Source organism: Diachasma alloeum, unplaced genomic scaffold, assembly GCF_001412515.2.
Source record: "Diachasma alloeum isolate Michigan unplaced genomic scaffold, Dall2.0 Dall_scaffold_00366, whole genome shotgun sequence".
In the NCBI taxonomy this organism is placed as follows: Eukaryota; Metazoa; Arthropoda; class Insecta; order Hymenoptera; family Braconidae; genus Diachasma; species Diachasma alloeum.
The window spans coordinates 456,488-483,380 of NW_021680505.1; the positions used below are offsets into that span (position 1 = coordinate 456,488).

At 35.0% G+C, this 26,893-nt stretch overlaps 1 protein-coding gene across 1 annotated transcript; it reads right to left on the reverse strand.

The window, feature by feature from the left end:
• Positions 1 to 4,370: 4,370 nt before the first annotated feature.
• LOC107041489 (angiopoietin-related protein 2) lies at positions 4,371 to 26,893 on the reverse strand. Its single transcript, XM_015262074.1, has 9 exons — positions 26,692 to 26,893; positions 25,653 to 26,176; positions 24,188 to 24,450; positions 23,509 to 23,803; positions 17,227 to 17,358; positions 10,537 to 10,724; positions 8,897 to 9,040; positions 6,136 to 6,260; positions 4,371 to 4,960 (listed from the first exon to the last, which is right to left on the reverse strand). The coding sequence occupies exons 1-9, from the start codon at positions 26,876 to 26,878 to the stop codon at positions 4,857 to 4,859; spliced, it is 1,962 nt and encodes a 653-aa protein (XP_015117560.1). The 5' UTR covers positions 26,879 to 26,893; the 3' UTR covers positions 4,371 to 4,856.

Consider the following 26,893-nt stretch of genomic DNA (forward strand, 5'->3'; position numbering starts at 1 on the left):
GGCTTTAGTCTTGAAATATGAAACAAGTGACGGTTTCATTGAAATCTCAGGGAAATTTACCATTGAAAATTCATGGTTTTCGTTGAAAATTCATGGAAATTTTAAATTTCAGTTAAATTATTCCATGAAAATTCATGGAAATTAGGAAAGATCAAGCAAAAATGTCCTTGAATTTTCAATTTTTTTGAAATTTCAGCGCAATTTCTTATTGAATTATCATGTTTACATTGAAAATTCATGGAAATTTCGGCATCTTCATGGTTCTTCCACTGAAAAATCAGAAATTTCCTTGAATTTTCAGAGAAACTTGAAATTTTATAGACTTTTTTCCGTTAAATTGACTTCAGTCCCATTTTCTGGAAAATTCAGTTAAATTTTTTTAACAGTGTAGTTGTTGAATTTCGACAACTAGTTGGTGAATTTCAAGAAAGTAGTTGGTGAAATTTAGCAATTAGTTGGTAAAATTTAGCAACTAGTTGGTAAAATTCAACAACTAGTTGTTCAAATTCACCAAATAATTTTCTCCGTGTAAATAGCATGTTTTTTCTCCTCGATGATTCAGAGGAATCGAAAATTCATCGTCGAACAATATTTCCAACAATTTGTATTATTTCTCTCGACCCGCATGTTTGACAAAGCCATAATTCCCTATTGACCCGATAAGCCTCAGAAACTTGTTGATTCACCGCAATTACTAGTGCTGATTGATACTGATGCGTGAATTCCTCGCGCCTCCATCGACGCTGTCCCTCTACTCACACGTCGGTTTTCCTTGAATTATCGTTATCGTTGACATTGGGAGCTTTTCAATTGATGAAGAGTGAATGCAAATAGTGTCTCCGTCATCTTTTACAGCTTGAGTAATATACAGACATTGGCTATCCTCAATTATGTCATTTTTCTTACGAATCATTTCAATTTGTCAAGGACAGGAAAACAATTTTGAGTCATTTTGTGTTTCTGCTTGCGCATGGAAGCTTTGTGATCGTTCAAATTTCAGTTTCTAATTTTCAACTTCTCGACCCGAAGGAAGGAAGTTATTGTAATAAGCTCGAAAATCGATTGTGAAAATTTCATGATTTCTTCACGTTTTATGACCCCTAGAAACCCTACATTTTTTAGAGGCCAGTCTGTCTGTGTGAATGTGTGTGTGTGTATTTGTGACCAAAATTTTGGCTATGATTTCTCTCGAACAAACGATACGATTCAATTTTTTTTCACGCAATTGCTGTTTTTTCATGTAACGTAGTACTGATTAGATTTTGAACATTGCCTCAGCGGTTCTTTAGATTTTCCAATAAAACTTGTGAAAAAACGTCGAAAAATGACATTTTCTAAGAAGAAATTGGATGATTCTTCTCAGAGAAACGATGAGATTGATTTCTTGTCATCATAATTGATGCAGCTTTGTATGATTGAGATTAAAGTGAAATTCCAGCAAAATCGTCTCAGTTCGGCTCCCAATCGTACTCTGTCAAAGCAGGCGGTCTGAGACCCTTCAGCCCCCAAAATGCTAAGTTAAGCGTTCTCACGGTTTTCGTCACTAACATTGTCTTGGCATTGTCATTGACAATGTCTCTACACAGTCAAATGTTTTCCATCGGAAACTGAACTTTCGTGTCGCTTCTCTTGCAGTTTTTAGCAAGAATCAGCGTTTTCCTGAGCTGAATAAAACTCATTAAAACAATATTTAAAGACATGTATAAAACCATACGCGTCACGCAACGATCACTCAAAAAGTAATTATCAAAACGGAGTCAATCATGGCTTGGAAAATTTATGAAAATGTTGAATGGTTGTACCTCACTGGGAAAGGCGTTGATTGAAGCCTTGTCCAACAATAGTTCTTTCCTGCAGAAAAAACGGTCGCACCCGAACAGTTACGGACGGGCTCTGTAGTGAATTTATCCATCTGTTCAACAGAGCTGATAGGATTCGAGGAGTCATTGATCGCATCAATGAGAATTACAAAATAATCTCCTGATGAACCAGAAATAACGCCTCCCAATCGAGTGAACAATCAAACATCATTAGAATTTCAAGAATTATTACTTTATTTTACAAAAGATACATTAATGGCTCTTTTTACAACTTACAAAAAACAGATACACTCATTGCGTGCTTATGTTATGTACAAATTGCAGTTAAAATTGATGTTAAAGGATACAATTCACAATTTGGAACGTAATTTCATAATCCGGGTGTGTCGCATGGTTTCGTTAATACCTAGAATGATGACACGATTGGGACGAAAATCCTATTGCATAAATTTGATTCACAATGCACGCATAATTTTGAATGAAATGACGAGTTGATTTTCGTCAACTCATTGATCATGGAGTATTCTTAAACGTAATACGATTTTTAGAATATACATAAGGTGTTATTCCTTCGCATGCAACCATCCAAGGAGGGCTGTATCGGGGGCTTTTCTTCATCGGTGGTTACATTGTTTAATGAGGTGGAACAAGGTGATAAAACTTGTTTTCTTCGAAGAATATTCCAGAATATTTTCGAAAATATTCTGAAATAGTGGAATTTAGTCTGCACCATTGGACAGTGAGAAACATTTTCAGTTCACACCACTGGTTAACAATCTATTCCAATCCGGTTGGACTCGAGATATTTCAAGTACAATTCTGTAGGAGTGACCGAGATAAAACGAAATATGAGAAGAAACGACTACTTTAGTTTAATTAATAAATCTTTTTTTCGAGAGTCAGATGGTCTCGAGGGTCAAACCACCCTTGAAAACGTCAAGGGTTGAGGACATAAAAGCTGTTTATAACACCATTTACGCCTTTTTGGCTTTACAACGACGATATGGCCCTTAAGGTCATTCGATCCCTAACCTTAAACGGTCTTGAGGGTTCTTTGAACCTCAAGACCATTTAACTCTCACCTGTAAACATCATTAAAGGTCCTCTAACCCATAAAATGATTTGAATCTTAACTAGAAACTAGAGGAAAGATCTACAAAATTGTGTTGAATAGTCGTTTTTCTTGATTTTTATGTGAGGGTCAAATGATCTGGAGGATCAAACGGTCCTTAAAGACGTTTAACAGACGAGAGTCGAATAGTCATAAGGGTCAAACAACCCTTGAAGATGAGGGTTAAGGGTCAAGTGACCCTTTCTGATAATTTTTTTCCCACTTCCCCTTAAGACCATTTGACCGTCAACTGCAAACGTTCTTAAGGGTCGTTTGACCCTCTAAACCATTTAATTCTCAACTAGAAACTAAAGAAAAGGTTTCCTGAACTATGTCAAATTGGCGTTCTCTCTAGTTTTAAGTCGAGGGTCAAATGATCTCAAGGGTCAAGCGACCCTTAAAGACGTTTAGAGATGAGGGTCGAATAGTCATAAGGGTCAAACGACTCTTGAAGACGAGGGTTAAGGGTCAAGTGACCCTTTCTGATTATTCTTTTTCAACCAGTTCGACCCTTAAGACCATTTGACCTTTAACTGTAAACGTTAAATGATGATCTTGAGGGTCAAATCACCCTCAACGACGTTCGGGGCTAAGGGTTAAATGATCATAAGGCTCAAATGACTCTTAATGACGTTCGGGGTTAAGGGTCAAATGATCGTAAGGGTCAAACGACCCTTAATGACATTCGGGGGTAAGGGTTAAATGATTGTAAGGGTCAAACGACCCTTAATGACGTTCGGGGTTAAGGACCAAATGATCGTAAGGGTCAAAAGATCTTTCATGACGTTCGGGGCGAAGGGTCAAAGGTCGCAAGGGTGAAACGACCCTTTCTAATAATTTTGTTTTCCAACCCATTTGGTCCTTGAAAACATTTGACCCTCACCGACAATCATAAAAAAAATACCTAAATTACTCTAAATTATCGTTTATTATCGGCAACTCGAAAACTATTCGTTTGAAATGTATTTTTGACCCGTGTTTTGAACCAGAAATTTCCCCAGTTCTCTGATGAGATGATTTTTCTTCAACTTTATTAATTTCATCTTGATTGTTAAATCTATCGTCAGCAATCCTTGGAATGTGAGTCGAACGGACATTGCATCGTTGTCCCATAGCCTCATATAGATTCTCTAACATTCTAAAATTACGAATTAAAGCATAGTAGTCAATATAATCCATCAGCCAATTCATAAGGTCAAATTCAACAATTTAATAACGATTATAATACACGGAATGATAATTTTACATTTGAATGGTCACCTATTTGACGTGTTTGAATGACAGGGAACTCGCATGATTTTTTAAAACTCATTTCTCAACTTTATGACCAGAAAGACACATTTTTTCTTATGAACGTTCGAACAAATGTTCATATATGAATTGTTCTCTTTAAAAACTCACGTTTCAAACGCTCTGGAGTCGTTAATGACGTCACAATACCGATACGAACGCTAAACCAATCACAGAATGCATTCGCGCTAAACTAACCTAATCTGTAAATACGACTCCTACTCGGCCAATGGAGAATTACTACTCCGTATTTGTGACGTCATGATCAAGTTAATCTCAAGAACGAATAACATTTAATCAATTTTTATAAATTATGTGAGCCATTCTTCATCATATTTTCGCTTTTCAACTCTGAAGAATGTATAAATAAGGGAATTAGGAAAAAATAATCTGCATGCAAGTTCCCTATCATTGCGATTTGTTTGAGTGGAGCATCAAGAAGAGGAGAGGCTGCTCTAAGAATTATTTGATCGATCGACATGAAAATACTGCATAGTCTTCGTACTCCTCTTCAATAAATTTTGATCGTAAAATTCTAGGCAATTCGTCATGGCAGTTTCGGAGAAGAGATAATCTCAAAATTTTAAAGGTTTTCGATTCTCAGTTTGTCCGCCTGATTCTGAAGAATTATTTATTTATGATTGTGATTGTGAGGTTGATACTAGGCTTCTGGGTTTTATCATCATTGTCGCCTTCTTCAGGGTGTAGTCCCATCCTCTCCAGCGAAACCAAACGATTCCTGTGGAAAATTGAGGAGAATTGTTGGATAATTGAAATCAGGTGGTTTTTAGCGACTTTATAACTAAATTTCGGTGGAAGAATTTTTTTTTCTTTCAACTGCTTATTTCTTTTGCTTCTGAATGGATGCTTTGTAATCAATCGAATTTCACGATTTTTTTCATAAATATAAACTTAAATATCTATGAATAATGTAGAATGAACAGAAATTTTGAACAATGTATAAATCCGACGACAGTGTAAATAATTTTATGATAAATTGAGCACTTTAAATAAAAAAAAAGACTTTGATAAGCTCTATTCATTGATATCAATTAAAATTCAATTTTTTATACAAATTCTAAATAATTGATATTTTTCAAAAAATCTATATTTCAACGATGACTCAAAAAATTGTCATTGATTCTATCAGAATATGATGGGCGTCGCACAATTCATTGTTGAGTTACAGCACATTATTTAATTGATTTGAAAGAGACAATCGGTTTATTCATGATTACTGAAAGAATGATCAATGATAGCAATTAAATCAGTGCTTGATAAAGTATATTTGAATATCTTCTAATGAACTTGAAAAATAGTGGGAACAGCATTATTGCTTATTAAGTTACAGAATGCCGTTATGAGCTTTTTACATCAAAATCTTTATGCCTATTAAACTCAGATACCAGTCTATTATATTGAATAATTATTCATATTGATTCATGGTCACAACTAACTTCTAATAGAATCTGCGTTAAACTCTGGGAAAATCGTGATTAAACCCAGATTAAATCCCGGCTATACACTGATTAAACCTTGATTCAGCCTTGATTAAATCCGGACTGAACACGAATTCGAGTCTTGTGAGGGTCTGAATCTAAAATTATTTGACTGACCGAAATAATGCGCAAAATTTTGATGACATTTCAACTGATGATAGCACTATGACATGAAACAATCGAAGAAAAGAATAGTGAAATAAGAATTTTAAAAAAGAGAACCCCTTCGGAAGCAAATTGCTAATTTATTAGCAACAATAACTATACACATTTATTTAAAAAAATGCAACTGTCCACTTGTTTCATGAACTTTCAAGTTCTCATGAATTTTCACCTTCTACTTTTCATCAACTTTAATTTTCATGAGCTTTTAATTTTTCTTAAAGTTAATAGTTTCATTGAACTTTGGGTTTACCTTGCCGAGCCGTTAGATCTTGAGGATCGTGGAGGTAGAGACCGTTGAGTCCTCTTCCACACGATTTCCACCACCAACCGCCCTTGAGCATCGATGCACAGTTCAATGATGATCGATCGTTATCTCTGTAAGAAGGAACAATTGAGGAAATTGATATTGAAAATCTCAATTTACTTTACAGAATAGTTCTCAAAGGTGGCATCATTTTCCCGTTTTTAATTAATTGTTAAGATTATTGTGGAAATTATTATTCACTATCAGCTTTATTTGTCTCATTGTGGAAGACAGCGAGTATCTTTACCCACTGAAAAATAGTTTTTGGTAAAAATGTTTGAATTTCAGGAATCGGTTGTAGTAAAATCTAGCGAGAAAAATATCATGGAGATCATTGAAATTTTGACTTTGTTAATGAAAATTTCGCCTAAGCATCACAGAAGAAATTTAAAAAACTCCGGCATTTTTACTTGAGGCTTTTCAATAGAAAATATTTTCTAAAGAAAATCAATAGAATTTAGTTTTCTATACGACTTATTTTACAGAGATATTTTCTATAGAAAACAAAGAGGGTAAATGAACTTGAAAATTAATGTCGAGGAATTCCTATAGAAACAGTCAGTTTCCATTGGATTTTCTATCTGGAAATTCCTCAACACGATAAGCGAAAAATTAATACAATTTTCAATAGGAATTCAATAGAAATCCAATAGAATTTTCTAGAGAATTCTCTAGGTATTCACCAGAATTTTTGTGTGCGCGATACGTCAAAAGGATCAGATGACGATATAGCAACTGACAATTAATGTTGGGACCAATGAAAATTACCGACGTTACAAATTCCGACTCCATAAAATTAGTAATGACACAACACGTGAGATAAATCGTTAGGATATAAACGAAACGTTTATGTGAACCTATTATTCGATGCATTCAACCCCTGGGAAATTGAGACTTCATTAACAATGGGCACAAGTCTGTACTGACAGCCACGAATTATTATGCTTTACCACAACAATGCCCCAGTAATAGCGGAAAAATGATCTTCTTCTTGCATATGGATATTGCCCCCATGTCTCACAGCTCTTTGTTCATTGCGTAATGTGCCTGCGGTACATCCTATAATTTCCCTATCCAATCCCGGAAGCCAAAACAGATGCTCATGGATTGAGTCTTTTGAGCTGGTGATTTCAGAAATAATTTTCACATGTCGCTTAGAATTTTTTATGGAGGAAGACGTTTCAAGGAATTGATTCAGCAAAATTTTTTGATGATTTCTGTGAAATGTCTACTAAGGATATCCGAGTACTTTGACTATTTTTTCTCCAACGAAATGCTTTTCTATTTTTATAGTCCAACATCAGAGCTTTCATTTGAGCCCCATTTGACCCTAAGTTTCTGGACATTTTACAATAACTAGATTAGTCCGCGCGCCTTGTCCTCCGCTATGGGGCTTAATGTATGTCAATTGTAGTGAATAATCTTACATTCAATTTCTGAAGTTAATATGAAAGTTTCAGGAATGTATTTAATTCTTTTTATATATAATACATCCAGTGTGACTTTTTTTGAAGCCAATCTATTCGGCGTATTGTGTCATTAGATTTTTTATAAACGATGATAGCATACATTTAAGAGATTACGATAATACTATATTATATTATATATACTATGTACACTATACAATATATAAAAGAGTACTATATGTAGTAAAATATGATGTGCATAATGATATATAAAAAATATTATATCTATAATATATAATACATTATACAATGTATTATAATATAGTATAGTATAGAATATAATATAATAAAGTATTATCGTAATATCTTTAATGTATACTATCATCATTTATGAAAAATCTAATGATACAGTACGTCGAATAGATTGGCTTCAAAAAACGTTACACTGAATTTTTTATTAAAGGATTTTATTATTATTCGTTTTTCTCTTTCGTATAACCTCACGGGTTTTTACAATTTTCCCCTTATCCCCCCCCCCAACCCTCTGTACTGCATTCGCCGAAGGACGAGGAAAAATCTCACTTGAGGGAAAAACCTGCCCAGGTACAGTCGTCTCTTTTTGAGAGTGTCAGGAAATTTGGCGACGCAGCCGGGAAGTGAACCCGGGTCCCCCTCGTATCAATCCCACATTCTAACCATACCGCCACGGCCGTCAGTCAATGATTTTATTATTTAAACTTTGCAGGTCTGAATTAGAATCTCGATATTGAACCGTTATAACATTTTGAAATCTGAAAAACGAAATTAGAAAGTTTACGGTTGCGGGGAAATTGATGAAATAGTTTAAAAATTGCAAATTTGAATTTTTCATAGAAATTTTTCATAAAAATCATTTGTTCGGAATTGCAACAAAGTTATTGATATTCAGAATTTTACCAGAAATCGAGTCCATGCCTAAAAAAATTAGGTTTCCGAAAGTTTAAACAATTTCAATTGTTTATTTATAATCAACGTATGTTTAAATAAATAATTCTGTACAAAATGTAATTTGAATGACGCTGAATTCAATTGACAAATTTGATGATTGAAAATGGTTGAATCGATAGTGTGGTCTTGTACCAAACTATAAAAGCTACTCGGATACCTTTAGTTTTTTTAGGTACCCCATGATATATCAAAAGTCGCTCGATAGTTATTTTCATCAACCAAAGAGTTTAAAATTTCATCAGGGTCTCCCCTTAAATTTTCACATATTTGCCATATAAACCATGATTTTTCCTTCAGATTTATGAAATTCTCACCTATTGTAAGTGGAGAAGGGACTGTTGTTGGAGCCATACCAGGGGTCATTCAGTGAGTCACCAGCATTGCCCTCGTATCCATCAATCTCCAGTTTGTAGTACTCCCCTTCGGAGTATATTTTAAAGTGAGAGTACTGAGCGTACCTGAAACAGCGAAATCATGAAGTTGTCATTTGAAGGCTAGTGAGCGATTGATTCTATTCAAGTATTGCTTGAAATAATTTTTTTTCGAGAAGAAAAAAAATATATTTTCATATAACACGAAAAATTCGAAACTTAAATGTGCAAGCAAGCTAATTATTCATGTTTGAGACTTTCAAATTGACATCAAACAATTTTCTTCTTGGTAATTTTCAACTTGTAATTTTTTGGGTCCAATACGACTTGTTCAAGAACTTGTTCGTTTTTTCGCCCAGTGCGGTATGGCAACACAGGTTCAAAACCAGTTTCTCATTTTGGTAAAAATCAATGCGTGGGAATATTTTATTCACTCATTGTATTATTTTTATCTCACAAATTGTATCACACACGATGATTCCACCCCGAGTGGGGAAAGTATAATCACAGGTGACTTTCGAGCCTCGTATACCTGACTCGAGGCGATGAATCCATCGTCACACATATACATGCATTAAACAACCCAAAAATAAAGATAAAAAGAATTGGTTTCACGTGTAACACAGCCTGGCGTTTCGCATGCTACGATCTCATTTATCAAAAACCTGATCTCTGCCTGTGTTATTTATGTAATAAAGGCTCTTTCGTTCACAACTTCACCACCTTCCTGGATTCAATGGTTTTTCAATCTTTCATTATGGACAATTGCCGATTATTTTGATTTAACCCTAGATTGGTCACCATTTGAGGAAAACGCAGCAACAGGTCATTTTTCTTCAACTGTCATGGACTGGCTAACCGGAAAAATTGAAGAAAAAAATGTGAATTTTTCAATTGAAGTGTCTGAAAAATTATAGTAGTTTTTAGAACAACATAATTCCGGAAATTCATAAAGAAACCACATTATTTCGAACAGATGAATTATTTTTTCCCATGTTAAATGAAATCGTCCGTTACGCGACGTTGCCGAAAACTCGCTAAACGCGCCCGGGCGGTGTAGAGTGCATTCGGCAACGCTGGAGCCTAGATAACACGGTGTCAAACGCCCGCGGAGGTGACCAAGTCACCAGATCCTGGCAGGCAGGGTCGCGTATGGTGTCCAGACTAGGGTTAATCGTTCCAATCGAACCATCAAGTTTTATTTTTTTTCTACAGTTTCGTAAATCCTATAGAAAAATCCTATAGAAGATCTATTACGTTCAGTTAATAGGGAACATCGTAGTTCATCATATTTAATGGGAAATCTTATAGGGTTATCTATAAAAAATCTTGAAAATACTATAGAAAATTTTATAGAATATCCTATATAATTGAAAGTGGTATGGAAAATCTTATAGAGAATCCTATTGAAAAGTCATCAGGTTCAGTTCACAAAAAAAATCTATAGAAAATCTTATAGAAAAACTAAAAGAATAATCCAATAGAAAATTCTACATAAAATCTCGCAGGGAAAATCCCACAGAAAAGCTCATGAGAAATCCCCTAATTGTAAGAAATTTGGGATAATTCAATGCGTTAATTACCTCTTATTTCCTTCGAAATCTTCCAGTTCAACTCTCAACGAATAATCCTCGTTATTAGTTAACATGTAAATATTTTCATTTCCAAGCCAGAATTCTCTGGCAGGGTCACCAAATCCATTTTTATAGTCTGCCCAGTCTCGATTGAAGTTTTCTCTCGGTTCTCCAAAATCATCACGTCTTTGAATTACCTGAAAATCAAATTGCTTTTAGTAGAAATTTTATCTTGAAAAAGATCGGACTAGGTCATTTAATAATGAGGGCAATCCGCAATAATATTGTAATGTCTCGTATTCCATACAAGGTCATTAATTAATTATTCGAATGACAAATGTCCGTCATTATTGAATAAAATCTTATAAAACAAGATGTCTGTTTCTCCGGAAATTCATGGAAGGTTCATACAGGTATTTTTACGCAGCTGGTATGTGAACCCAAAAAAGCCAAAATAATAAAATTAATTTGACTGAGTCACAAAAAAACGATCAAGAAAGGGCCAAAATGGTAGAGTTTCTTCTGGAAAGTTCACCAATCGTCTGGAAAACTCTCAGAGTTAGCCAGTGAGACTGGCACAGTGAGTAAGTTCGTAGGCTCACATGTTCGAGGTCCCGGGTTCAAAACTCGGGAGGATAGAATGGTGAGATCTCACTATTTATGGTATTGTTCTACTTATTTAAGGAATAACTCGAAATTAATCGAAGGGGCGTATCTATTGACAGTTCTTCAGAATCAATCTTGGAACAAAGATGATTCAAATATGGAGTTATTCCCAAACATTAGAGAATGGCAATCAACTTTCTTGTATTTTACAAAAGAGGGGAAGAGGATAGATTGAATCATTCGATTCCGTAATACTACTTCCCTTCCGAAAAATTGCCGCCCCAGTAACTCCGACTACACGGAGAGAAATATTCAATAAAAATTACGTATCTTTTCCGTAATTCCGGAGCGAAATGTGGTTGTAGGAAATATTACGGAACTATCACGGAATTTTTCCGGAGCGTTTCGTAATTTTTACCTGAATCTTCATGTGAAAAATTACGATACCGTTGCTTAAATTTTTCGGTTGTGAGTCGATTCCGTAATCGATGAGCGAACTGTGAATTTCGTAATTTTGACTGAACATTTCATTTTGATAAACAAAAGAGTATTGAATATTTAATTTTCTTTAATCACGATGTGTATGTGGATGCAGCATTACTAATAGACAAAAAACATTCACTTCCAATGTTCTTTATGAAGAAATAAAGGGTCTTCAACGGGTGTGCTATCCAATATAGTCATTCTCAATGAAAATCTTTTGGAAAGAAGCGATTAAAAAAAAAGGTTGAATATCAATGAACCCGTTGTCCGTCCACCTGAACCATTCCGTCGTCCTACTCCACCCAAGTAATTCTTTTTTCTTTTCCCATTTTTTTACACATTATTACGCGAATAACCTTCGGACAAGTTATATCCCACTGCGTTCCACAAAATGCAAAAATCCCTTTCACCGATATACTTTACAGCAACGGTATATCAAAGTAGAACGATGTCGTTTTTCATTTAATGGGAATAAATGCATACCTATTTCTTGCACGATAATTTTTACCCCCCTCCCCCCCCATCGCTCCTCTGCTAACCCTTCCACTTGTTCTCAATGTTATAAGAATCAAAACCTTTGAGAATATTAAGGGTACACTGAGATAAAAACAAGCACGTTGTCAAACAAGTCTTGTTTGGGCCAACAAAATCAATAGTTGAAAATTGCCAAAAAAGAATTTGTTTGGTTCGAATTTGAAAGTCTCAAACATGAATAATTGCTCTGCTTTCAACAGTAATGAAATAGTTGGCTCAAGAGGTGGATAATTCACACCAGACGGTGCCTCTTTAGGATGGAAATATCTCATATAGAGGGAAATTCATCAACAAATATTTTATCCCTAAGTTACAAGATTGCTATCATATCATTATTATTGTTTCATTTAAGGGTTAATTTTTTGTCTGTGATTATTAGACAGTCGAAACGAAAAACTACTAGCCCTTGTTCCGCATAAAACAAAGATTTTTCGGGAGCAAAGTACGTATGGGAGGATCGGATAACGAAGAAGTAGTGCTAGAAATGACACTTCTTGCGTTACAGAAAATGCAATTTTTTTTAAACTACTAAATCTATTTTTGCGGCAAAAATTTTTCATTCTGGCGCACTCTCTCCATGTTTTGCACAAAAAAAACCCTTTTTTGATCATTTTCAAAAAAATATTTTTTTGGCACAAGCAAGACTTGTTTGAGGACTCGGTCGTTTTTCTCTCAGTGTAGACTACTATGAGTTTTAAAAATCGTGGGCTAGTGGAGTGAGATTTCACGTCTGAAAAAATTCAATAGAAAACCTAGCGAATTCGGTAATTCGAAAATTCTATTGGAATTCTATAGGATTCTATGGGGTTTCTACAGGATTTCTATTAGAATTCTATTGAAAAAATCTATTTGTTTTTTTTACGCTGATTCTATTGGGTATTCGATAAGAAAAAGTCAATAGATTTCGAATTTCTGTTCGAATTTTTCTCTCGAGATTTTTTCTATAAGAATGCTTGGACATCAATTTTCCACGTGTTTTCCACTCGGATTTTGTGATGCAAAACGAAATAAAATCCAGCGGAAAAAACTTAGAAAATTTGTGCCCAATAATTGTAATAGAAAAAATTTCAAGAGGAAAATTCGAACAGAAATCCAAAATATATTGAATTTTTCCTATCAAATATGCAATAGAATCAGCACAAAAAACATGTAAAATTTTCTACCGAATTCGGTAAGTTTTCTATTGAATTTTTTCATGTGTGTTGTCATGCATTGAAGATCGATTATATACATTAAAAAACGAATAATTAGTGCAAAAAAATTGATTGTTTATTGTTCGTTTGCCCCGCAGATGCTTGAGTAGTTTATTAACAGAGGATTTACTTAGAGTGAATGAATCATTCATTTCAACAAAGGAATCTAATGATAAAAGAAGAGGAAATTTTCGAAAACAAATAGTTTCTTCGCCGAATACAACTCGATTCCTCCAATTAAAAAAAATTGTTTCGTAAAGAGTGACTTTGACGGTTAGAAGTCTACAATATTCTGGCAATTAACACCTCATTAATTTTGTCAACATCTAGTTATGGATTATCAGTTATTTCCACTCAAATTATTGACGCCAATCGTAAATTATCTTTTCTTATCAGTTTTTCGAAATGCAGAAATGAGAAAAAAAATAGATAAGCCATTAAATTGATTGGCAGACCTTCATTTTCATCATTGGAAATAGAAAAACACTCGATATTTCCATAAATAGAATGATGAATGATGATTATCTCATTTTTTTCTCATTTTTACAATTAGAAAAATAAGTTTCAACATTGAAATGAAAATGAATGATACTTATCAACTACAAGTGAAGGATTTTTTAAACATTGATGGTAAACAGAACAGAATAAGATTACAAAATTTCCATCATCAAATCTGTCAACTAAATTGCAAGGGTGATAGCAAAATCACCCTTGGATTCCAAGATATTTATAAAAAAATCGACCACCAGTCAAAATAGACTTGAACCCGTTTACCGCTTCGCTACTGAATTAGAAATTCAATTTTCTAACGCAACAAAAAAAATGACACAATTACACCCTCACACTGCCCAGCCGTTGAGTAATCTCCCCTGGTAACGCTACACACTTGACAATTACGTGAATAATACCAGTGGAACTAATAACGATCGCACTTTCAAGGTTTTAGAATCCTTACAGAAAAATAATCTGTTCTCAATTGATTTTACCACTTCCTCGAGAATTTATTAACGTGAATATTCATGGAGCCCTGGACTTGATGATCAATAAAGCGTGTAGTTATTTCAAAATGGAATGCGATTGATATCAGATGGCGAGGAAAAGTTCTGATGTAGAACAATCGACAGAATTGGTCGAAGAATGTGTTTTTGAATTGATTGAAACATTTTTCTTTCACTTATTGAATNCCCCCCCCCCCACCTACCCATAGGGGGGGGGGGATTATTATGAACAAATGGATATGTGAAATTTCAGCACTGGAAAATAATTGGGGGCACCATAATTTTTTTGGTACTCAACACATGAATTTTTCTCGAAAATTTTCCTCTGTGTTGAAAATTCAAGAACATGAGGTATTCCATGTCAAATGAGTCAACCGCTGACCCTCACCCTTTTGGAAATTGATTTCGATTTTTTCTACGATTCGGGGGTTGAAAAAACGATCTCTCAATTTTTTTCAGATTTTTTTGGCAACCCACTTCGGAGATATGATTTTTTCTGTTTTTTTCGTTTTTGTTCAGTAACTCGGGTTTTATTCATCTGATTTTGATTCATGACACGTCAAAATTTTCGATTTTCTACCGTCTATGAGAATATTTTGAGGAATTTTTTTTTCAATCGCTAAATGCTCATAATACCGAATAAAAAAAAGTTGGAAAACTTGAATTTCAAAAATTATGTTACGTTTTATTCTTCTCATATTTTTTCAGTAATTATTGTGATCAAAACAAGTATTTTGAGCCATCGCACATGTTGGGTTGCGTCATACATCTGTTTTATTTTCTATTTTTTTCTCGAAATTTCACTAATTTGGTCAAAATCCCCCAAAATGACGTTGATTGACTTTGACTATAAATAGTTTGAAATGAATTTAATTGTATACTTATATGTTACATATTTTTTCGATACATAATCGAAGTGGTTTGTCGTGTTTCGACCAGATCCAGGACGATACCCAATTTGTATGACGGCTCAAAACACTTGTTTTGATTATAAGAGTTATTGAAAAAAAAGATGAGAAAAATAAAAGGTAACAATTTTGAAAATTCAAGATTTTCAAAATTTTCTTTTGAAAATTAGGTATTGTGAGCACCTGGGAATTGAAAAAAAAATTAACCAAAATTCTCTCATAGATGGTAGAAAATCGAAAATTTTGACGTGTCATAAATCAAAATCCGATGAATAGAACTGGAGTTATTGAAAAAAGAACGAAAAAACAAAGAAAAAATCATATCTTCAAAATGGGCGGTCGAAAAAATTTGAAAAAATTGGACAGATAGTTTTTCTAGCCCCCCAATTGTAGAAAAACATCGAAATCAATTTCCAAGAGGGTGAGGGTCAGCCGTTGACTCATTTGGCATGGAATCTCATATTTACCAAAAATTTTCCTGATTTCTGTTAAATTTCAGGCAATAATTGAATGTAAATTTAGAGTTCTCGTTGATTCACATTCCTCGCGGATTATTTGATTTTGATGAATGTATGTTAATCTTCCCAACTCCTTCTTCACTCGAAAAAAAATCTAGAATTGTGACATTCTATCTGTCTGCATTGTTGCCACTTTCTTTCCATTCAATTTTTTCTCCATTCCTTTCTCCGAGGACTTCCTGGGTTCAGTTAAATGCCCACACGAATTAACTCGGAATGAAAGTGACACAAAACACTCGACACTAATTTCCTGATATCTGAGCAACAATAATTTTAGCCATATACATTTATCGTTTGATGAAAAAATAATTCACGGAAGATTGAATGAAAATTGTCGGTGATTCTGTTGTTGCAAGACATGTTGTGACATCAATCCGAAGGTGTAATTGGTGGTTGTGACGATTATGATTGGGAGAAACTTGGAAGTGATGGGTAAAAGTTACCGGTTCAGGAGTTTATGTTAGATTAGGTGATGAGGCGTGGGAGGGGCGATCGTCAGTAGCTGCCAAATTTTGATGATTGTTTAAAGTATAATAGCATAAACATAACTTGGATTTTGAAGATTAAAATCTAAACTAAGTTCTAAACGAAAGTTGATATGAATAGAAACACTTTGGTTGCGTTTGTACTCAATCGAGAGTCGAGTATTATTATTGGTAATAATTAATTTAGTAGTGCAAAAACAACATGAAGACTTACGAGAAAATTAACTATTCGAAGTTAGGGAGAAGATAAAAACCTAGAAAAAATCGCGAAAAATCAGAAAAAAATGGAAATTCTGTGCTCAATATGAAACTTATCACCAGTGTCAAACTTTGTTGAGGAATTCCTACAGAAAAAGGTGTTCAGAAAGGTGAAATTCTATTGATTTGTTTCTATAACATAGTTTCTATTAAAAATTTTCTATAAAAAAAATACGCAATAAATCTGCGCAAATCTTCAATACAACCGGTTAAAAAGTAATAGAAAGTTGAATAGAAGTTCAATAGAGATCCAATAGAATTAGAATTGATGAAATGGATAGATCGTTTCGTTGACACATTCTGCTATTAAAGTAGTATAAACATGACTTGAATTATGAAGATTGCAATCTAAAATAAATTCTAAACGAAAGTTGAATATGAATAGAAACATTCTGGTTGCGTTTGTGCTCAATCCGCAGTTCAGTATTATTGATAATAATTAATCTAGAAGTGCAAAAAAATTAAAATCGAGAAAAAAACCGTGAAAACCCAGAAAAAATAAATGAAAAATCAAACATTGGTAATAAATAATTAAAGTTTACAGATAATCGTTTAAAAAAATAATTGAAGAGGGAATTTGATGGATGAATTTACGACACTCATTAAAGCTAGAATTCATGGAAAAAATTATCAATAGTGAATCTTTTTTTTTTGGTTTTTGGAAACTTTTTGGGAAAAAAAGAGTTATGTTGAAAAAAAAAATTGTATTTAATTACCGTCCATCCTCCCTCAGCGATTTCCTGCTCGCAGAAGACCTTCAGGAACCAGTAGGTTGTTCCCCGTATTTGAAGATAGTACACACCACTCTCTCTCATCCCTGCATTGAGCAAATCTACACATGAGTATCCCTGAAAAAAAAGAGAACGGATAGAAGCAATAGAACAATTTTATCTCTGAAAGCACAACGTTTTGTGAAACTGTTTGTCCGCTAATCCCCAATTCTGATAATTTAAGGGTGCCAAGTGAATTTGAAAAAAGATTCAAAAAAATTTTTTTCTTTCCCTCCATCATTGGAGAAATATGTATTCATCCATCCGACGAAATTTCAAACGCGCAACCGGAACTAGACGTCGAGAAAATAAATACGGAAAATCCTCCATTTCCCGTGACGAACCTCGAGAAAGCATGGGATCAAATGGGTACGGCGGGTTGAAATATCTCTCTTATTCACCCCGGTACCCCATTGTTTTTTGTCGCCATCACATTGAACACATAATTCCCCATATCTTCAAATTTTTTCAAATTTTTCTTGAGTTCCTAAGGGGTTGAAACGTTCAATTTAATCAAAACTCCATAATAAGAGGCCGTGTATAAGACTGATTTTGTTTATTTAATTTCTCGATATCCATAAATTCTAAAATTTTAAAATTGTCACCGATGTTCACCATCTGTCTAATACTATTAAGTAAAAAAATTATAACTTTGTTGATGAATGTCAATTTTCAAGGTCATCGCCAAATTCACTTGGCACCCTTAAGGTATATCCCAAGACGATACCACGCAAGAGTTAATCCCTATGGATTTTCGGAAAAATTCTCATTGTAAACAACCTTGTTGAAACCACGTATCCTGCATTCTTATTGATATAAAAATTGATGAAAGTCAGAAACGGTAAGGTTTTACTATTCTGGCACCCATGGAAAGCAACACGCGCGCGATGCGCGCGCTCTGTTCTAGTACTATTAAATTTTACAAAAAATTCACAGTATTCGGAATTTATCAATCTATCACAGATTTTTTTTAAGAACATCGTATTAAAAAATCGTATTCTCATAAGATGGAAAAATCGAATTCGGGGGGACCCATACCCCCCTTTGGCCTATGCCTTGCGAACTAGAAGCCCGCATTTCATTATTCATTACCTCTTAAACTGTGTAGTACGGTTAGTTAGCATTTTTCTCAATAGCTGAGGAATATTATAAACATTATCTACGAAAAACATGGGGCCAATTGTAAGAAAAACCTGTTTTCTAAGGACATACCTTAATAAGAGGAGAAGGAAAGAGCGGCATGAAGCGCAAAGGAGGAAATAAATTTCATCGACAGTGTGTGAAGGGGAAGTCTTGGATACGTGATATCGAAGTCGATCGACACGCGCGGCAATTTTGCGGTCAGATACAAAGTGACGCCCATGGGTATATGTTTATTAAGACTACGTACGGTACCATCGCTCCCTCCGGGTGATTCTCACACGACACCCATAAACCAGAACAACAGAAAAAAAAGTCCTCTTTTTCGATTCTTCGTTTTTCAAGAGCATTAATCCTACGGGCTAATTGACCCCGGGCCAAATTTCTATTTTCACATAATGTTTTTTTATTCCGCGTCCCCTTGGCATTTCATCATTTGATACATGGGAATCTATACGCATGTTTCCGGATTCTTTTTTTTCTCTTATTCGATTATTCATACCAAATGATGTCCAAATTCGAAGTAAAACTTTGCGAAATTTTTTTTTTATCAAATAAAATGATTGAAAAATTATTGTTTTTATTCTCTTTTTTTATTAAGTCAACGAATGATAGAATTGGTGATTTTTTCAGGCATTAAGCTTTTCGAAGTCTGAACAACTGATTTCAGGTATTTTTTCATTAAAAAAAACTATAGGAAATATTACTTTTCAAAGGCTCTTTACCTCTAGAATTCAATAATTTTTTAATTTAAATGAGAATGTGCTTTTTCAATAGGATTTTCTAATTTTCTATTTGAGACATTCTTGAAGTATTTGGAATTTTTTAGGGAGAATGAAGATGTTTGCTAAATTTTTTTGTTCATTTTTCGCACGATTATTTATAGTAAATTATGACTGAATGTGAAGTAAAACATTGCGAATTGATGGAATTTCTCATGTATTGAGCTTTTTGAAGTCTAAACAATTCCTTTCAATTATCTCTTCATTAAAAAAAACTACAGAAAATGTTCCTATTGAAAAGTTCTACATCTCTGAAATCCGATAATTTTTTAATTCTGTTGCGAATGTCATTCTTCATCACGCTGTGTGTAAAGTGACATTTTACGCGCGCTCCGTGTGCGCGAAACCCCACTTCCCACACATTGTGGTGAAAAATAGGGTTCGATACTCGCGGGAAAAGGGTTTTTAGACTCGTGGGATTGTATCACTCGCCTTCGGCTCGTGCTATAAACCTCCCAGGAGCCCAAAACACTTTCCCGCAATCGTATCGAAATATACTATTTCAACTGGATTTTCTAATTTTCTATTTAAGCCTTTCTTAAAATATTTTGAAGTTTTTAGGGAAAATAGGGATGTCTCCTCCATTTTTTTCTTTTTTTGCAGGATTTTTAAAATTAATTTATGTTTAAATCTGAAGTAAAATGTTGCAAATGGATAGAATTTCTCACGCATTGAGCTTTTTGAAGTCTAAAAAATTCTTTTTCGTTTCACGGGACCTGAAAACTAATATACACACCTCGCCATGGAGAACATATCACCCTCCCCCACGTGCTTGCCATACTCGCCTTCGGCTCGGAAGGCAATCTTGCATGTGGGGGACGGTGATCTGTTTTCCAAGGCTCGGGCATGTAATGTCCTATTCAACAATTTCTCCATGAGAAAAAAATTATAGGAAATATCCCTCATATTGAAGGAAACGACGAGCATAAAAAATCAAAATTATTGTTCGGCCATTCAGACTCCTTTCTCCCTGTAGACCTTTATCGTACAATCATCTTTATTTTTCTCATTGAGAAAAAGTTGTTGGGGATATCTTATCGCATGTGCCTCCGCTGTTGTTAGCAAAGGCAAAATCCCATGAGTGACAGCTGCCGGTAAAACTTTGATCCCCACTGGCACCATGTCCTGACTTTCTCCATTAGTACAAAAAGAATCGATGTGCATGAGGACTGACAATACATCATGCCCACAGGAGGAAAAGCCAATACAATTTAACGGAAGTTCTAGTCCCGTGACATTTGACTATTTTCGACGATAATTCACAACCAAGTGGACACTATTTTTCGAACCCCGGAGGTGATAAATACTTTCGACTTTTGATTTCACTTCTGAAGATGTAGAATGAAAAATTATGCATCCGACCAGAAAAACTGGGCTTTGGTGAGATTAATATCTCAATCATTTTCCCATCTCTCGTCTTTCAAATGATTAATTCATTCGAATTCCCCCAAGATTTTTTGAATTGATGGCTTTTTTAATGAGTCGTTAATCAAAATCGAAGATGCGTTCCCTTTTTTCTCACATCGAGGACTGAAAATTGTTCTGTTTATAACAGAAGGCCAATTCTATTGGCCTTCTATTGAACGTTCTATTAGTTTTTGACTGATTTTATTGAAATGTTCAATAGGAAATCTTCTGTAGAGAAAGTCAACACACTGACAGAAAAATTTATTCTGGCGGAAAAATATGTGTTCCCCTGAAGAGATATTTTTATTTCATGCACATCCCTGAAGATTGGGTCTGCATTAAATAATAAAAATAACAAGTGGGCTATTGCACAGGTCTAAATCAAGTATAGGCTTTTGCTAAAAATGAGCAATTTGCTTCCGAATTGATTAATCGAATTAAAACAAAAAAGTGAATATTCGGTTCTCTGTCATTAATGTCACCTTAGTAGGCATCCTTCCTGAAGTTTAACCTCTGAAAAATTCAATAGTTTTTTTTAAAGACAATTTGAGATAAAAATTTTAGTGAACTGAAATTATTTTAAATTAGACAGATTGAGTGAAAACAAAATGACTGTAAAATTTGATATCACAAGAGTTCATGCTCCTGATACATCATGTTGATGTCTCCTCGGTCGTAAGTAAATTATTTAAATTTTATTCTTCTCCTGAATAGTTTTCCTTAAACTGGACTTAAGACCGGTATAACGTTCTCGCTAATGAATTAGAAATTTGGTTCTGAATGGTAAATTGGGGAAGAACATATACCAGCCATGAAACTTTAATATGATCCCTAAATGTCCCAAATGTCTAACATGAGCTCCATATGCCCTGGTTAAACATCTAACAGACGCCGAATAAGTTAAAATTGAACTGGTTTGAACTTTCACTGAACATTGATTAAACTTGGCGAAACCTTGGTTAAGCCCTGATTAATCTCCGATTAAATCCCGACTAAACCACGAATAAACCCTGAGTAAAACCCCGACTAAATCCTGACTAAACTCCCACTAAACCGCGACTAATCCCTGACTAAACTCCGACTAAACCCTGGCTAAACTCTGGTTAAATCCCGACTAAACCATGATTAAACCTCGATTAAATGCGTTTTAAGACAACACAATTTCAAAGCAAATGATGCTGACTAAACTGACTAAACTCCCACTAAACCGCGACTAACCCTTGACTAAACTCCGACCAAACCCTGGCTAAACTCCGGTTAAATCCCGACTAAACCGTAATTAAACCGCGATTAAATTCTTTCTAACGCTATTCCAAGCAAATGATGCGATCGCTACTATCTTCAAACTCGAACGAGGTAACATCCAAAGGAATGTTTTAAGCCATAAATAATTCAAAAGATTTCGACGATTATTTTTCGAATGATTATTGAAAAACTAAATTTGAAAAAAAACTCACATACACACGAACATGATCTAAAAACAGCATATTCGAACTCCTGAGACCAAAGTTAGTAATCGTCACACAAAAAAAACGGAAATTTCAGATTTGACGAATACAATGCTTCCCTTCGGAATCAAAATTAAGAAAAAATGAACTGAAATTTCAATAGAATCGGCCAAAAACTAAAAGAAAGTTTAACAGAAATCGAATAGAATTGTCTAGCGAATTCGCTATTTTTTTTAAATAAAATTTTTCCGTGCGTGTAGACATGAGAATTTACAATGGAGTTGATGTTTCCATCGTAATAAGATTGATCCAAAAGTGAAATAAAATATTTTATTGAAGCCCTCGATATGAAATGAAAGTTGGCATTTTGAATCACACATCGACATTGATAAATTACCATGGAATTATATTTCTTCAAATTTAATTGGCAAAAGTACATCTCGTCGGGTAAAACTGATGATATAGAAGGAAAATTATAAACCATCATCCCAAATATACCGGGAACACGTGGTGGGGGGGATTGCATATCGTTTCAGATACTGTTTGTGAGTTCTGTAACGAGTGAAAATTCAACATGAAAGGCCGTGGCACCGACCGCTTGTACAAGCGGCTTCTATAATGTTTCGATGTCTGTCTCATTCTTCCAGTGGTCTTTATCTCCTACCTTATTTCCCCCTTCTCTTATTGCCTTATATACAATCTGAAATGCACGCACAACTGTCGGGCATGAACGTGGATATGTACTCGAGTACATATTAATTCACTTGGGCAATTACTGAAGTCATAACTCATATTCATGAGGATGATGTACATGGGGTTTTAGGTAAGAGTATTTATAACGTTTTTTATGATGATTCAGGTGAATGTCAAGAGATCAGGGATATTTTCGTTTTTTTGTCCTTTTATTCGATTCGATTAGTGCCCACAATTTTTTTTAAAAGAAATTATTGCGAATTTATTGAAACGAATAGTTCGGACTTCAATAAGCTCAACACGTGAGAAATTCCACAATTTTATCATTTCGTTTATTGAATAAAAATTATCAAAAGATTTTACACTTTGTAGTTTATTCACGAAAATTGTTACATTTACTACAATTTTTTAAAGAAATTATTGAAACGAATTGTTTGGCCTTCAAGAAACTCAATTCGTCAGAAATTCTACAATTATATAATTTCCTTAATTTTATAAAAATTATTAAAAGTGTTTACACTTCGTAGTTTACTCATCAGAATTGGTATATTTACTACTGGTGAAATTATAATCACTTTAATTCATGAAATTACTTTCCCCATTGGTCAATACCGAGAGGGAATTCCCTTTTTTGTCAACCCAACGCCAACTTCAGATCAAACGGCCATTTTCACTCCCCCCAAATCAAGATGGCCGCGTTCAGCACATCCTTCAGCCCACATAATAAATTCTCAAGTAACCCTAGAATCTTGACTTACCCTGATGTCCTTGTAATTAACAAGCACCGAGTCAGTAGTGAATGTGGAATTCGCGGGGCTGGGTTTGTTCTTCACACTGGGAAATATGACACCCCGATTGCGTGTTGCTGACCGCTGGGATGAAATACCGGGGCTTTGTGTTGAGGTCGATGAGGTAGATGACGTAGTCATGGGACTGGTGGCAGGTGGATTAGCGGACGACGACGCCTGAAGTGACGAGGTTGTTGGTAATGGTGTTGTTGTGGTGGATGGGGGTGGGGTCTCTGTTGTGTATTCTTCGTTCAGAGCAATGTAACTAGGAAACAGAAAAAAATTCTATTCGAAAAATTCATTCAATGTCTGAAATGCAATCATAACTTTTCTTTGATATTTCTTCTTAGTGATGAGTTCTGTTAGAAGAAAGGTCTGAAAGCATTTTTTGTCGGAAATTTTTTTTTTCTAAGGAAAAGATTTAAATGTTTTTTCTATAATCACTCATTTCCGGACTGTCTCTATAATCCACGTAATCATCACTTTTCGATTGTATAATTTAGTACTTATAAGTTTATTTTTTTGCTTTGCTCTCGATATGATTAATTGAATTTTGAGTGCATCACAAAAATACAATCCGCGATGGACCGATTTCTGGGTTGATTTCCTGCTACATGAAGAAAGAAAGATAATTAATGAATTTACTCACCGACTTGGATCATACTCAACGAGCCGATCAATCGTAGGATCCAACAACAATTCAGCTGGTATCGGCCGCTGGGCGAGATTGGCCACGTCATCTTCCTGCTTCTTGAGTCTACTTTCCACTCCCTCGAGATTCTCAATTATCTTGTTAGTCTTGGATCTGAGATCCGCGCCTATCTCATTAATCGCTCTCTCCTGGCGTTGTGTCTGCGTCAGCAATGCATCCGACTTCGGCAGGAGATGATCAACTGAGCTCTTGGTACCCACCTGCAGATCCAACATAATCGAATTTATAAAATAACATTCTTCCGGCTTGTTGAGACTGACAATATTTTCATAGTCATTAGTTACGGGAAGATTTATCGTGTTTCTTTATTTGATTTCAAAGCAAAAGTTGTTTCAGGCAAAAAATTATTAATTGAAGATCGTTTTTTGGTTTAGCGGATACTGTTGGGTTTGTAAAATCGTATTTTATACCACTAGGCCAGACAAACCGTGATTGTAACTTCACTAGTCTGACGGCGCGCGCCCGCGTCCCTCTATGACGTGAGAATAGACGAATGAGAGGTGATAGACTCACTCATGAATGTGAGAGACTTTCGAAATATTTGAGATGTATTCGAAATACATTAATACGTGATATAATGACGTGTGTGAATACGTGACTTTTAAGGAAGGACTTCATGAGAATCCATCTCTCATTATTTGATTTTCGAATTAGGCAAAAATTATCAAAATATGTGGATTTGTTGGTTTATTAGGTATTGTAGTTATAGAATCATATTTTATACCGCCAGGCCCGATAAACCGTGATTGTAACTTCACTAGTCTGACGGCGCGTTCCCGTGCGCCTCTATGACGTGAGAATAGACGAATAAGAGGTGATAGACTCACTCATGAATGTGACAGACTTTCGAAATGTATTAATGCGTGACATAATGACGTGTGTGAATATGTAACTTTTAAAAAAGGACTTCATGAGAATATATATTTCACGATTTGACTATCGAATAAGGCAACAAAATATCAAAAGATGTGGATTCATTGCATTTTATACCGCCAGGCCCGATAAACCGTGATTTTAATGACCATGATTACTGTGATAAACCGTGATTTTAACTTCACCTCTATGACGTGAGGTAAGACGAAAAATTATTGCATTAAGAGTTAGATGTTTTGGTTTAGTTGACGCAGTCAAGGCTGTAACATCGTATTTTATGTCACTAGGTCCGATAAACCATGATTATAACCTCATTAGCTCCACGGGGTGCTTTCATGACGTGAGAATAGACGAACGAGTAAAACAGGTTTCCGACATAATTGCGATATTTTCCAGATATGAATAAAATAAATAGAAGTGTTAGACCAGTACTAATTAAGAATTTAAACAAGAAAAGAAACTCTGTTTTTAAGAGCTAACTTAGCGTCCCAGTTGCTCGAAAAAATGAGTAAAAAATCCAAATACTTACAACAACATTCCAAACCTGGTCCATCTTCTCCGAAACAGTTAGCATGGGATGAATCTTCTCGACAAGTCGATCGATCTTACTCTTCCTGGTAACCTGAGGCGGTTGAGTGCTCGTTGTCGTCTGATTTTGGTTTGAAAGTTGGCTCTTGTCAACAATCGCCTCGTGAATGTCTCGGGTAAGCGTGTAAACAGTTCCCAAAGTGTCAGCCACCAAATTCATGTGAAATTGAAGCTTCCTATCTACATTACCCGTCGCCTGACGTAAATTCTCAATCTCTATTGACACGTGATTCATCACTTCGTTGCTCATTGCTTTAGTTATTTCTATGACATTCATGCTTATGGGCTTTTTCTCACTCGCTTCGGCATTTATGTCGTCACTTGGGAGGAAATTGTTGTCAAGCTGATTCTTCAGATTCACGAGTTTGTCGTCAATGTCAGAGACCTTTTGATCCAGAGATAGGAGTTTATCACCGAGGTATTCTGGGTTCGGTGCGTCGTGGTGGATCAGACGAATCACGGGAACTGAATTGTTAGGTTAATTAGTCGTAATTAACGTCATTGTGCAGGGAGACATTCTTTTATAATTGGGCAATTTTTTCATTTCGGTAATTGGACATTTGTTTTTTTCATGGAAATTTTCAAGTCCTGGTTGGTTTATCCGGCAGTCAGGGAAGTTTCTCGCCAACACGCGATTATTTCTCGAAGTATCGCGAAAAAGTATTTTTGAATTAAAAACTTCGAGGGGAGATACCGTGAGAACAAATGGAGTGAACGAGATCGTCATATTGAGTTTTCCAGCGGAAATTTTTCGATCTATCGAATGGTGGAGCCGAAATTTTTCCATTTTATTTTTTAAATTATGGCATTTGAGAAAAAAGGGCGAATTAATTAAATTAATTCACATCAAGGTCTAAATCCAAGTCTCAATTAATTTACGTTTAATTACTTTTGAAATCATTTAAAAGTAATTATTTTTTTGTAATTTTACTTTTTTCAAGGGAAAAATTTAACAGGGAACATGAACAAATGATAATTACCAGGATCCTCGTCCTCATTACCGGTACTACTGTCTATCGATCTCGCACTGTGTCCCAGCGCTTCTGGCGGAAGTGGTGGCTGTGCGTGGAACAATTTCAGGTCCAAGGTCCTCAGTTTCGTTATTACTGCATCGGTTTTATCGATGTTGTCGTTGACACGTGAATCCAGAGCCTCGACCCTTCTCATCAAGTGCTCCACAGC